This window comes from Mus pahari, chromosome 5 (genome assembly GCF_900095145.1).
Source record: "Mus pahari chromosome 5, PAHARI_EIJ_v1.1, whole genome shotgun sequence".
Lineage (NCBI taxonomy): Eukaryota > Metazoa > Chordata > Mammalia > Rodentia > Muridae > Mus > Mus pahari.
The window spans coordinates 6,508,930-6,522,971 of record NC_034594.1 but is presented as its reverse complement, the minus strand read 5'-3'; the positions used below and the strand labels follow the sequence as shown (position 1 = coordinate 6,522,971).

Below are 14,042 nucleotides of genomic sequence, written 5' to 3'. Positions count from 1 at the left end.
AACAAAATAGAGTAAAATAGTGATTTTTTTGAGGGGTCCTCTTTAATTATATAGACTAGAAAAAATTCACTTAACCAATTACTTTAAGATAAATATATATCAAACGTTATTCTTATCATATATTTGCATTCCTTTTACATTTAAAATATAATTTAGTGTAAGTAAATGTGTAATTTTTAGTTTTCCATTTTAGCCTTTTACAAAATCTATTAAAAAAAAACCAGCTATCTTATTTTTACTGTTATCACTGTAGCAACAAGCACTTCATATATGGGTTTGTAGAAGCTTTTAGGTTACAGCAATACCACTCCTAAGTATTTGTGAAAAGTTGAATGAAATATTAATTCCCTTGATTTCCTCTTAGGTCCTTTCTTACTAAAAATTACAATTTTCTCCTATCTTGGAAAAAATGTACCTTTATTCAAAATATATTCCCATAATTGTTCTCTTTTAAAAACATTTTATGATAAATGTTTTAAAGGTCATAGTATGCAATCCCTTCCTTACTGGTGATGAATTAATGATCTCCCTGTTTTTATAATTTATGTGATGATTATAAAGTAAGATAACTCAGGTAGTGCTTTTCCCTAGTAAAAAACAAAATTTAATGACTTTCCACAAAAAAAAACAAAAAAGCAAACAAAAAAACCAATAGTGTTCACCTAAAACCCAATGTGAAGCATAATGCTAAACGAAAATGTCAGTGGACAGTCTCTCCCTACACAGCTCACAGATGACTCTCTAAACCATCCTGAACTTACGGTCAAGACTGAGTTTTTATGCCATTTGATATGAGCTTTCCATGGAGTTTGCCACATGTGGCTGGACTAGAGTGACCTTTTTGTCATTGATCAAACTAAGTGCTGGGTAGAAAGAACAGGCTCTGTGGCTGCAATCAGGAACACTTTCTAAAGGAGGGATTCGAACTCGAAACTCAGCAGTGCACCGGCTGCACACATGGGTCTCCAGGCATGCTACCTCCTCTTTCAGAAACGCAGTCTCTTCATCGTTTAAATAAGAAAGTTGTTCTTGCCTCATTAAATATTTGAAGTAATGCGCATAATGATTTCACGAGGGCTTTAGCAAATGGTAGACCTACTCAACACACAGTGGATCTGATGACGAATGAAGTAACATGGACAATAAAGGTCCCTATGATCCCATCGTCCAAGACAGTGAGGGCAGAAAAGGAGATGAGCTCATTAAACCCGGAGGAGTCCCCAGCCTCGTAGCTTCTTTTCACACTGCATTATTTTGTGCATCATGTCAAGTTTCAAACCGTGTTGCTCTTTGTAAGTGATAAACAGAGACTTAATGATGACATCGCCAGGGCATGAGTTTAAATTACTGATCTTAATCCACATCTTGGCAATAATAATTATAATTGAGAGCCTGTAATTCTAAAAGCATTGCTGGGAGTCGCATGGATTTTACTAGCAAACCCTAGTCAGTGTCTTTCTGTTCCAAGGGGGACTTCCAAAAAAGAGGCTGAAGTCTTTTACATGTAGAATTCTGACCACGGTCCTGAGCAGAGGAGTTTGAATGACGTCTGTCAAATGGAAACTCTAAGATAAACTGAGAGGTGTGGAGTTGAATTGGTTCTCGAATCTGAAGTGTGAGGAGTAAAGGAAATTTTAGAAAGTACTGTGGATGTGTGACGCTAACTTTAGTCCTCAGGGAAGCAGCTGAGAGAGCAGTAAAGACATCAGTGAGGCGCTTAGTCAGACGCACTGAGAAAGCACACAGAGCGTAGCTGATGCTGACTGGCTTCTTAATTGATTTCACTAATTGTAAAGTTGATTATTTCGGGTTGGCTGAATATATACATATCAATATATCTATATAAGCATAGAGAAAGAGAGCATATTTTCTGAAACTAGATGACATTATTTATAGTAGAATATAGGGTCAAGGTATTCATTCTTCCTTTTTTTTTTTCTATTTCTAAATTTATTGAAATTTTTTATACTTTAAAATCCCTTATTAGAAGTATCCAAGCATATCTTTTGTGCTCAATAAATATTTATAAGGAATGAATGAATAAATGTTTAATAAACAATAAAAAAGCTTGACAAGCTGTGTAACATCTAAACTATATTAAAAGTTTTCTAACACATAAAGTGTGCTTACCAAGTCTAATTTATTGAAATTAGTAGTATATGTTATATAAAATACTAAGTGGAAATAACTAAGAACAAGATAAATTATAATCTACATCTTAAGACAAAAACATCTTAAAAGAAAACTTTAGGACATCTTAAAACAAAAGTTGTATTTTCTTTTCTTTTTTTTTTACAGTAGGGTTTTCTTGTGTTCTGTATTAAACACCTCTGTCATATCTACTTAAAATCAAGGAACTTAGTTTAGCACAGCCATTTATATACTGAATGAACTTTCTTAAAGTAGAGGAGAGAATATTTTCTTTTCAGGGAATCTGTTCAATATTAACAACAAAAGAGTCAAGTAACTTTTCTAAACAATAACAGAAAGAATTAAGAAGGGAACCAGAGCAGTGGACTTCAAATCTTGCGGTAATAACAGGACAGACAGACAGGTGTTGTGATGCAGAAGCATTTATTAGGGGATATCGGCAATTCAACTCCCGTTGCATCATTATGCAGACATAATTTGATCAATCTATAATTTCCTTAATTGAAACCTTTTAGTTTACATTGCAAGAAATCAATTGAGAGTCTAGAGCATATGTCTTCTTCCACATTTCATTAATTTATATACAGGTCACATAAGTTCAGGAAAATAATAGATTTTTCTGGATATTTCACTCTATGCCATTCCTGTCCAAGGTATGTCATAGTTGCCCAATTGACTTATTGTAGAGTATGTATGTGTAGGCCTTTTAGCTCGCTACAAATCTCAAAGACAAATAAGTATTTGGAACCTCGGTTTAAATTTATCAGGAAATCTCATACTTCAGTCATGTTTTGGGGATTAATATACTTGTTATCCTGGGTACTTACCAAAAGTATTTTTTTAGTAATCTTTGGTTACTAAAAAAATAATTGTCAATTTTGTCTCAGAGCCCAAAGAAAAAGTACCCTTACATTGCAAAATAGCTACATCCATGCTCAAGGCACACTTATCTCCAGTGGTAAATGAAATAATAAATGATGGATACATGCCTTTTAATAGTGATGTGTTTACGCTCAACAAGAAAAAGACTCAAGTGTAGGTTTACAGCAGTCATGGTCATTCCTGCTTATTGTCAGATCCATATGTGAAGCTTTAAAAAGGTCAGGCTTCTGGGTCCCTTTAATCAGAGTCTTTGGAGATGAGTGAAGATAAATCTGTGTAGCCATGAGAAAACTGGACCAGGTCCTATACTAAGAACAAGACATGGCAAGCTCATAGAACCATTCACAGAGTAAACTACACATGCTGTTATAAGTTTGTGACCCAAATTCTGGGTTTGTTATGTCAGTGAGGTAAGCAATTTACAACCTAACTGCAAAACCTTAATTTTTTTTTTTTTTGAGATCTGCTGATCAATGTATGATATATTTCAGGATAATTATCCCATCTAATAACTGTTTACCAGTGAATGCACCCATTTAAAAGAAATCAAGCATTCCCTCATCTACCACTTATTATACAGCTCCACTATAACATTAACTGAGAAATGTCCAGGGCAAGCATTTTCTAGACATAAATACTATGTGGGAATTGAGTATAGAAGTACACAACAGAAAATTATTTCAAGGTGTTTTGAAGTTTGATTCAAGTAATTTAATTACACGGTTTATATATTCATAAACACATAATGTTTCAGGGAACAATTTTGCAAGGGAAATCTATGCAAAGTCTCTCTATGTAGCCTCGTTTTGCTTCCATAAAATAATAGATAAGATCTATATTATTTGAATCTGAATTCACCTGCAAAATGTCTTAGGGAAACATAGGCTGTTAAATGTTGCATGGTTGAAGCTTCTTACTTTGAACTTAATTAGTATGATAAATATGTTTTATTACTGCAGACATCAAGTGTTCTTTATGATTAGATATTCTTTCATCGAGTTCTATCAGCACCTATGTTCAGATCACCTGATAACTGGAACAGATACGATGCTATAAAAATTTCAAAATAAGAGTCTGTAGAGATACATCTCTCACACTTGACTACATATGCGACGTGCACCTTACTTTCTTAGACTTCCTGCCATAAATGTTAATATTTTTAGAGATCTTCCTGACATGTGAAACTTTTTCAGATGACAATAAAAATCTTTTAAACTAGGAGTCCCCATATATTTATTTATCATAGGTTTGAATTAAGGATTATAACTCTATGTCTATGCAAGCACATACATCTATTTAACCGAATGTGTTAGTCGGTTGTAGTTTACAGATGTAGGGGCATCTGTAATATACCTGATGGAAACATACTTTGCATGCTACCATGGCCCACATTGTTAACAGGTGAATGTTGCAGAGGTGATTCATGGTGTAATTGCATCTGTAAAATGATCTGGAATGTTCATCCTTGATAAATATACTCTGTCTGCATGAAATCGTATTTTAAAACTAACTGCAGCTGCAACTTTTTTTGGTGACAATTCAATATTTTTGTTCTTTTTTGTGGGTGTTCTGTTTGTTTGCAGTCAGATGAGTGAGCCTCATAGCGGTCTGACGCTCAAATGTGCCAAGTGTGGAGTAGTTTCTACAACAGCTTTGTCTGCCACCACCGCCAGTAACGCCATGTTAGTCTCAAAAATTTACATCTTCTTTGTTACAAATCTTTACTGTGCATGTGAGAAAATGCTATGATAGAAAAAATTGTGTTTGCTAATATTTGAGTATTTTCAATTGAGAACTACCTTTATAATGATTGTGGGCCGGTCCATAAATGATAAGTAAAAATTTCAAGGGTTATCATCTTTGTGGTATCCAAGTTAATGGTCTTGGGGCCACACACAAGAATGCTTTGTGGGAGAGTGGGGGGGGGTGGTTATGGCCTGGAGCGTGACATGCAACTACATCACTTTGCTTTCTTTTCCCTTCCAACAGGGCCTCTCTTTGGAGCTCCTGTGTGGTGCTACCACTTCTGGCTCTGACATGGATGTCTGCAGTTCTGGCCATGACAGATAAACGCTCCATACTGTTTCAGATACTTTTTGCCGTGTTTGATTCATTACAAGGCTTTGTGATAGTCATGGTCCATTGCATTCTTCGGAGAGAGGTGAGACATAGATTTCCTCTGTAAAATGAGACAAGGAAAAGAGGGAAGGTGTATTGTAATTATCCAACAAGATCTTCAATTGTAATCTTACTCTTCAGACTAAGTTCATCTTCTCCATTGACAATGGCTTAAGATTCAAAGCAGAAAAGGAGCATTAAGGCAAAATTCATGAGGCCTCGACACTTGGTACAGTGCTAGGTTGAAATACATGGGATTGTAGAAGGAAACCCACATCCAGAGGTACCGAGGGCCAGAAAGACCAGATTCAAGACAGATGAGTGAGCCAGGGATGCTGGAGAAGCGAGAGGGAGACAGAGTAAGGTAGGCATCCCTTAAGTGACACTGGTCATAAGCATCCCATGCTATTGCTGACCTCCTCCACATTGATGTGGCTGCACATAACAGATCCTCAGTCCTATCATTAACTAGTCTTACTTTATATGCAAATACATTGCATCTTAAAGCAACTAAACAGGAATGACTTAGATTTGGATGTTTATGTAAACAACTACAGCTCTTGCCGATGGTAAGACACTACAGGCATAGTGGTCCATAAGTACCCAACGCCTGCAGTCTCAGCACACCTCTGGATCCCAGTTCAAGGCTATTCCCAGTAAAAGGAGGAGGAGGACTCCTTGCCACTACAGACACTATGTGCTTTCAAGGGATAAAGTATTGTTTTCCAACCAGGGTGAAAATGATTCTGAGTGCTTGCAGGCACTGACACAACATTTACAGGTTCCTGAGTCACTGCAGTGTTTACTGTGGGGATGAGTGAGGAACCGCTGGACATGCTGACACCATGCCAGGGGAGTGATTTTGAGAAGAGTCGCCTGTTTGTATCAGCTAGCTTGTCTGAGTAGCATATTGTGCTGTACAAATCACAAAATGTGTGTGTATCTGAGCACACACCCCATTGTTTTACAAGGATGTATGAAGGTAGAAAGAGGCCTTAACCTGATTTACTGGGTAGAAAGAACTGTATTTCTTCCTTATTTTGGGAAGGCACAGATGTCATCAATAAACTCACAGGTGTATTCTAAGAATATTCTAGGATGGGAACCCATGAAAACAGATGAAGTGTGACTTCATCTTGCAAGGGGAAGATATTTCACTGCTTCAAAATCTAAAGTAGTTTACAACTGTAAAGCCTTATTCACCTTTTTTTTAAAACCTAAAATATCACTTCTAAAATCTCCCAAATATCAAGTTCTTTATATAGAAAAGTAATAAAGGTTAAAAAGAAATTGAATGATAATTTAGATTATATTCTTTTCCAATTATGACTATCTTGTAGATCATCTGTATTAACACTCCTCTAATAATTTTAACAGAATTCTTCTAAATTAATAGGCATAGAGTCATTTCAATTGACAATTAAGGATGGGCTGTTGCTGGCTTTAAGCAAGGTGCAAGAAATATGTGCATTCAATTTTCAGAAGAAATTAATACCCTAGTTATTAAGGAATAGACAAATACTTTACATTTATTCTCTCTTTTCTTAAAGACATAGTCTCACGTAGCCTATGCTAGCTTCCAACGTAGTATTCAAGTTTCATGCCATGTTAGAGATTGAACCCAGGGCTTTGTGCATGCTAGGAAAGCATTTGATCCCTGGAACTACATCCCCAGCCCATATCTCTTTTTAGGTGGTGTTAGGCTAGGCTCAAAAATAAATAGAATTCTAAGTGACAGATATTATGATGGCTCATTATCAAATTTTTGCTACTTGCTGAGAGAAAAATATTTGGCAGAAAAATCTTTGAGACCCATCAAAGCTTTCAATGCCTTCTAATCAGACTGTTAACTGTCAAAAACATGATTTAAGTGCAATTAAGTCAAATCATAAAATAAATGCTTCTACTAAATAAGATATCTTTATTTTAAAGAAGATGTAAATACATGTTTTCTCTACTGATAGGAACAAAAGCATGGCCATTTCCTCTGATACTATTCAGTGGAAAATTAAAACTGAGTAACTATATTACAGATAAATTCACTGTGAATTGTTATAGCATTCTTTCTTTCTAACACTACAATGAACATATTTCTTGCAGTTTTATCTTTTTCCTTGGCCATTGAACCGTACAAATAGTCTGTAAACTTGCTAAAATACATATATTTTCGATGAGTGATCTTCAGAAATCTTCAGAATTCCTAAGAGAAATTTTGTTATTAAAGGACTGAGAATTTTTAAAACATTTATTATTTAAAGTATATTATACATTACATGGAATACATAATAGCACAATTCCTTGAAAGCAAATCATCTTTTGAATCCACTTGTGTATTTATAGACATTGGCAGGGGGTTGGGCTTGTATGGTGACCATGTTGCTCTAACACGGAATATAGTGCACGAGAAAAGAAACACCCTCCCAGGTCCTCTGTGCCCCCTGTCAATACATTGCCTTAAAATACACCAATGTAGGCTTCAAAGTGTTTATGAAATGCTGAGTTGTAATGTGTAGCTTTTAAATTCTTTATTTACAATTTGTCACCGATAACCCCTAGGAGACCTAGGAATAGTTTGTCTTTATTGCTTCTTACCTCTTTGCTTCTCTGCTATTTTCTTCAGAATAATTTCATATAATTTATATGGATTTTTTTCTTTCTTGAAAATTTGCAACCAATGTTAAAAAATATTTTTCTGTATAGACTGGATACATACATATTCTTATTCCTGTCTATTTTTTTACACACTAACATAATTTGGGGTTGTCATTTGTTTGTCTGTTTTGTTTTGTTTTGTTTTAGTTATTGCTCTTCTTATTCATATTGAGTTGGAACATCTTGATAGAGAAGAATGAAAGATAACCTTCTAGTTTAAGGAGGAATGAAAGACCATAGTCATGACATTCAGAACATAATAAACAAGATTATTTTAGGTGTGATTTTGCTTTTGATGAGCTCAATTTTCAAAGAAAAAGAATGTCTAATCTTGTAGGAAGGGAGAGATAATTGCACTGGTGCTAACAGCTCAACTTCTACGTGTTTGTATGGGTGTGGTACATGCTAATGTGCCAGGGTACTGTCTATGTGTTCAGATGCGGACCAAAGCAGGGCTTCAGTCCTCTGGCATTCTCTGCTTCAATGCCTTGAGTCAGACTCCCTCACTAAAGCAGAAGCTCCCCCTTCGGTTAGATAAACTGGCAAATCAGCTCTAGAGAATCCTTCTGTCTCTGCTCCCTCCTCTTCCACGAGCAGATCACAGGATTAGAGCTGTGTCGGTTCTTTTACATGGACACTAGGAATTCAAACTCAGTTTCTTGTGCTTACAAAGCAAACAGTGACCCACTGAGCCATCTATTTATTTTTATAAAAAGAAAACTGGCTATCTAAATACCTGCCCTTGATCTTTAGACCTGACAAGCTTAGTATTGAATACCATTTTTTGCTTAACATTATAGTTGCTTCTTCTAAAATAACTTTTTGGTTGTTTTTGTTTTGTTTTGTTTGAGTTGTTTGAGCAAATGTATCTAAGGAATGCAGAAGACAAAACAAAACAAAAAAATATTAAAGAAAAATGTTTTAAAATATTTAGGTATCTTTTTGATCACAAAATAGTATGTACAGCCCAGACACTAATGTGTTCTAACTAATCAAATTGTATCTAGTAGAACAAATAGATAGATATTTCCTGTTTTGCTGATTAGAATTCATTTGGATTGAACAGATAAGAACACATACTATTTACTATTCTCCTCATTGCTATGGAAATGAAACTACACAAGAGTTATGAAACATTTGAAATAGTTCCCGTTGCTAGGAAACCACTTTCTTGGTCGCTGCACATTCTTCTCATCTCTGTCTCTGGCTGTGCCAGACTCTAAGACAATCTTACAGCTTGATGTCAGATGGGGAAAATAACAAGATTGTGCTACAAAATACGCTACAATAAAACCCTGCCACTAAATAGAAGAGAAAAGGATGCTTAAAATTTGAGCCCTATATGGATTATCTTGTTGTGCCTGTGTGTACATCCTGTGGCTGTTCCACAATATTAGTGTCAGAGCCTGGGTTCTCTCCTCTCTCTCTCCAAGCTCTAGCATGAAGGCCAGGCTGTACCAAATAAGGCCTCAAATATTCATTCAACCCTGTGAAGCAATTTTGCAGGAAAAATTTTAAAATAAACATGAATAGTGTGATCTCCCTCCCTCCCTCCCTCCCTCCCTCTTGTCTTTATCCCTCATATCAGAATTCTATTTAGAGCATTAGGTGGCCTTGGTTACAGTTCCTTGCTCCAAATGGTATCTGAAAAATGGTGAATGTATTTTATAGCATTAGTAAGTAGCCAAGTGTGGAGAGGCTTCAGGGCTTGTTTGGAACACTTTTCTTGGAAGGCAGACATTTAGCACATAGATTAGGAGACAACTGATTCATGTACTAACACCTTCCTGCTTCTGAGGCCGGATGGAAAAATGCCAAAAGAAAATCATTTAAAGATTTCATTGTTTTGTTTTGTTTTTAGTAAAACAAAGCATGTGCCTTAAAGTAGGAGAATGACAAGAAGCAACAAAAGAAGCCTTGGCGGGAAGCACGGACTTGACACAGCCTGGGAGACCATGCTGTTGGTCCTACCACCATCTCACCCCACTCTGCATCCAGCTTCTTGGGCAAGGATGTGTAAATTTTGCAGCTTCTAGGTTAGGCTTTCCCAGGATGTCTCAATCCCAATTATACGGGGAACATCCGCATCCTTCTCAGTCTTCATCAGTTTGTCTGTCCAGATGCACAAGAGGTTAACGAAGCGGTGAAATCTGGCGGAAGAGGAGGCTTCCGTGAGCAAGTTCAGACACAGGGAGCCTAAAACACAACTTGATACACGGCTGTGCCTGCCAGGGAGCCCCCAGCTGTGATATATGGTTCCTTTAAATTCCTCCAGTCATTTCCTTCCAGCTGCCCCCGACTTTGGGGATCAGCATCATGCCACGCGTGTCCGGAGAGCAGAGGCTCTGGACACTGGCAGCTTGACAGGCAGCTCCCACTTCCCTCCTCTTCGGTCTTTAAGTTCTCGCCTTCCAGCTCTGTTATACTAGTACAGGGATCCAATGTGTTTTGACTAAAGGGATAAGATGAAAACATATCTAGTTATTCCTTTTTAAAATGTCTTTTTTGTTGTTGTTGTTGTTTCTATTCATTCTTTGGCTTGAACAAGTTCAGTCTTTGTTCGGCACATTTGAAAAGATAGAACCAGAGTGGTGTCCAGGAACGAGGAGGAGTTTCAGGCAAGAGACATGGTTCTATCTTCAAGTCTATCACCTGTAGCGATCTAAGCATGAGCTTGCTCTTCTATGCATCACCGCAAGCCTGCCTGCCTCAGAAGCTATGGTTCCAGGCTGGAATGAGAAGGCGTGAGGCACGGAGTCTAGCATTTGATTCTTCTACCCACCCCTCACATTTGCACACGAAAGGAACGCCGCTACATTTTTCAGACCGTGTGTTTGAAAGATCATCTAAAGACGTTTCCATGTGCCCCAAAGAGGGACATTTAAAAAAAAACTAGTTTGAAGGTCAAAAGCATAGAAATTTCAGTTAGCAGTTGGTAGATCCTCCAGCATTAGGGAAACCCAGTAAAGGTCTATCCGGTCTGGAATCTGAGAATATACTCTGAACCTGGCATTGCATAGCAGACAACAAACTTCCTTTTTGTTTGTTTGTTTTATTTCATGAGGAGAAAGTCCAGTAATTATTTTTTAAATGCGAAGTCCTTTGTATTAATTAAGTCAATTGCATAGTGTTGATAAAACAGAGGCATTTATTCATTAATGATTGAATATAAAATAGAATATTATGTTGAAAACATCTGTGCCATTTTTTCAAGAATGAAACAACAGATGTGACTGTAGACATAAGACTTAAGAAAACACATAGCACATATATGCATATATATATATATATATATATATATATATATATATCCCACAGAAATAATAACAAATGAGTAGAAGGTTAAAACTTGACTTAAAATGATCTTGGGAGTTCACAAGAATCCATGAAGAGTAGCTCGAGGTAACACTGTCTTGTTTTTTAAGAGGTGAAGATTTGGTCTGAGCAGTTGAGCAGCTAAATTCAGAGCCTGTTTCAAACCGTTTAAGTCTTCCCTGCGAGGCTTGTGGGATTTGTAACACAGCCAATGGTGCTGGGTGCTCCTCCCCTGCAACTTCTAAATCTGGCATGGACTTTGCACAGTGACTCCTTGCCAGCTGTCTCTGGAGTGAAGACCAATTGAGAAGCCCTCAGCTTGCTGCTGCTGCTGAGAAAACCCAAATGTTGCACTCAGTGAGGGAGAGACAGGAGGAAGACATTCCCCCTGCAAACTGTTATGAACTCAGATCTCATCCAGGAGAAAGACTAATTCCTTTCTAGGCACTTTTCTCCAGCATAATATTCTTATTGATTATTTAGGAAATTCACATCATGTACACTCACTTCCCAGTGTTCCCAGGTCCTTCTCCCACCCTTGTGGACCCCCTAACCCCAAAAGAAAAAGAACATGCACACACACACACACACACACACACACACACACACACACATGCATGCATGCATTTTGTGTTTCCCATATACTCACTTGAGCATGATCAAACTCTCAGTAGCCAGCCCTTTCAAGGAAACTGAGTCCTTCCCTAACTGCATCCCCACCAGAAACCCTTGACTGTGGAGAGCTAGTTATCACAACCATCTTTGAGAGTTTCCTTTTCAGACTGTCACTCTCTTGAGGGGTGGAGATGAGGCTAAGGCTTGTCACCGAAGACTTCTACATCGTTTTTCAACTGTGAGTCTCCAATCACTGATACCGCTGCAGAAGGAGCAGCCCCTAGCTATGGTTTGAAACTCCAGTACACACAGCACTGATAGCAATCACTGTATTCTTAAAGATGTCTCTGTCGGTCTCCTTTTCTTGACTTCACTACAGACTATCAGACTCCCTTAACGTCCCCTAAATATTTTAAAGTTAGCGATATATCTGTTCCTTGCTATTCTCTCTTACTTTTAGGCCTGTCTGATCATCACTTAGAATGACAGACCTATTTCAGAATATTTCAAAGAGAAGACATTTTATAATCTAGATAAGAAGTGTGACATAATTAGTATTAAATATTTCATTGTGCCCCCACGGATTCATTTAAAAATTGGGTTTACTAGCTTCCAAAGAGGGTTTGAAATTTAATTTCGCAGGAGCTCAGATTTGTAATGATAATATCTAATAATAAACTTTAAATAAAAGTGTTAAGTAAGAAATTGGTTTTCATTAATAGTAAACCAAGGACATTTACTGCATAGCCTTATAAATATAACATTGACATAGGAAATTCAGAGGGACTTTAATCTTAGTGTGGCATAGAATGGCCTACTTGTTTTCTCTTTGCTATTTATTTTTATGTTTCTTTATAACCTGAATTTTAAACAATTCCTGTTTTTCATGGGTATAATTTACATTAATTCACTAAAGATAAAACCATCTGTTTACCTGCTAGAAAATTCAATTATCAAAATGTTTGCACGTGACTAGAACCTTGTCCAGATACTATCTTCCCTTAAGCTTCTCTGTGGTAAGGAGATGAGCCCTGTGCATCTTGTCTCATCATTTCCTCCCACAGTGTTGAGCAAATATTTAATGCCAATCCATTTAGATAGCCTCCATGTGCTTTCAGATTAAAAAAAAAAAAAAAAAAAAAAGCAAATAAAGCATTTGGAATCAAATGAAATTTCCCCCTGGAAATCCTTTTGAATGAGAATTCTCCACTAAAAAAATGTCTTAGAATCTAATTCTTTAAAACCTTAAAATGACCTTAAACACAGTGGAAAATTTGTGTGTTTTTCTGTCTTCTACTTCTGTCAAATTACATTGACTGATAAAACTGATGTCACTCTCCAGGGTAGACTTGCCCTTAGTCTACTGTCACGTTTGGAAGTTTTTCGGTTAAAGTATTGATTTTTATGTGGTTAAGTGTATGTTTTGGGAGAGAGAGAGTGAGAGCGAGAGTGAGAGAGCAAGAGAGAGAGAGAGAGAGAGAGAGAGAGAGAGAGAGAGAGAGAGAGAGATTTCTTTCATAACTCTGTCATCCACCAGACAATAATTTGGAAGAGAAGTTTACAGAATTTGCTTTTCCTTGTTTTAATGTCAGCCACTAAATCTTTGACAACTATTTGACAATGGCTTTGAAGTAAAGAACACTTAGTGAGGACCAGTTAAATTGGTGCTTAGTATTGCTACTGTCAGTGGGGACACAGCTCTCCCCTTTTTGAAGGAGATAAGAAATAGTTTATTCTAGAGCCAAATATAACTGACCAGGGACCAGGAACACATATTTATGTCAGTCAAGATCCCATGTTCCAACATGGTAACCCTTTGATGACATTCTTATCATAACAAACTATAGTTATCAGTCAAAACACCTCCCAACTAGAAACATCAGGAAGACAGTGATAGTGAAATAGGGGATTCCCTGATATAGTTCACATGAGGACCTTCATTCCCACTGCAGTGCTTTATATTTTGTGTATGCTGGTATTTAGAAATAGCTTTGAAGTAAATCTTCTCTTAACAAACTCCCAAAAGACAATGTTCTTAATGTTTCTTTTCCTTTATAAATTGTTCTTTAATTGTTTTAATTTGTCCTACTATTTATTTTCCTTTATAAGTTGTTCTTTAATTGTTACACCTTGTACAAACAGATTTTTAGCATAGACCTGCTTTTCTGACAATGGCTTATAGGTTTTTTTTTTTTTAAAAAAAGAAAAGCAACAATCCATTTAGCTAATTCAGACTTATGAATAAGCGAAAAATAATGAGAACCTGGCAAACACTGAACTCATTGCCACTGAACTCATTTTCTATTGTT

General features: G+C 36.7%; 1 protein-coding gene across 1 annotated transcript in view; it reads left to right on the top strand.

The window, feature by feature from the left end:
* The window catches only part of Adgrb3 (adhesion G protein-coupled receptor B3), a 719,524-nt gene that overhangs the window by 669,136 nt on the left and 36,346 nt on the right, over positions 1–14,042 (top strand). The window contains exons 24-25 of the mRNA XM_021197371.2: positions 4,617–4,715; positions 5,023–5,194. Coding sequence (XP_021053030.1) covers positions 4,617–4,715; positions 5,023–5,194 — 271 coding nt within the window. The remainder of the gene's footprint in view (positions 1–4,616; positions 4,716–5,022; positions 5,195–14,042) is intronic.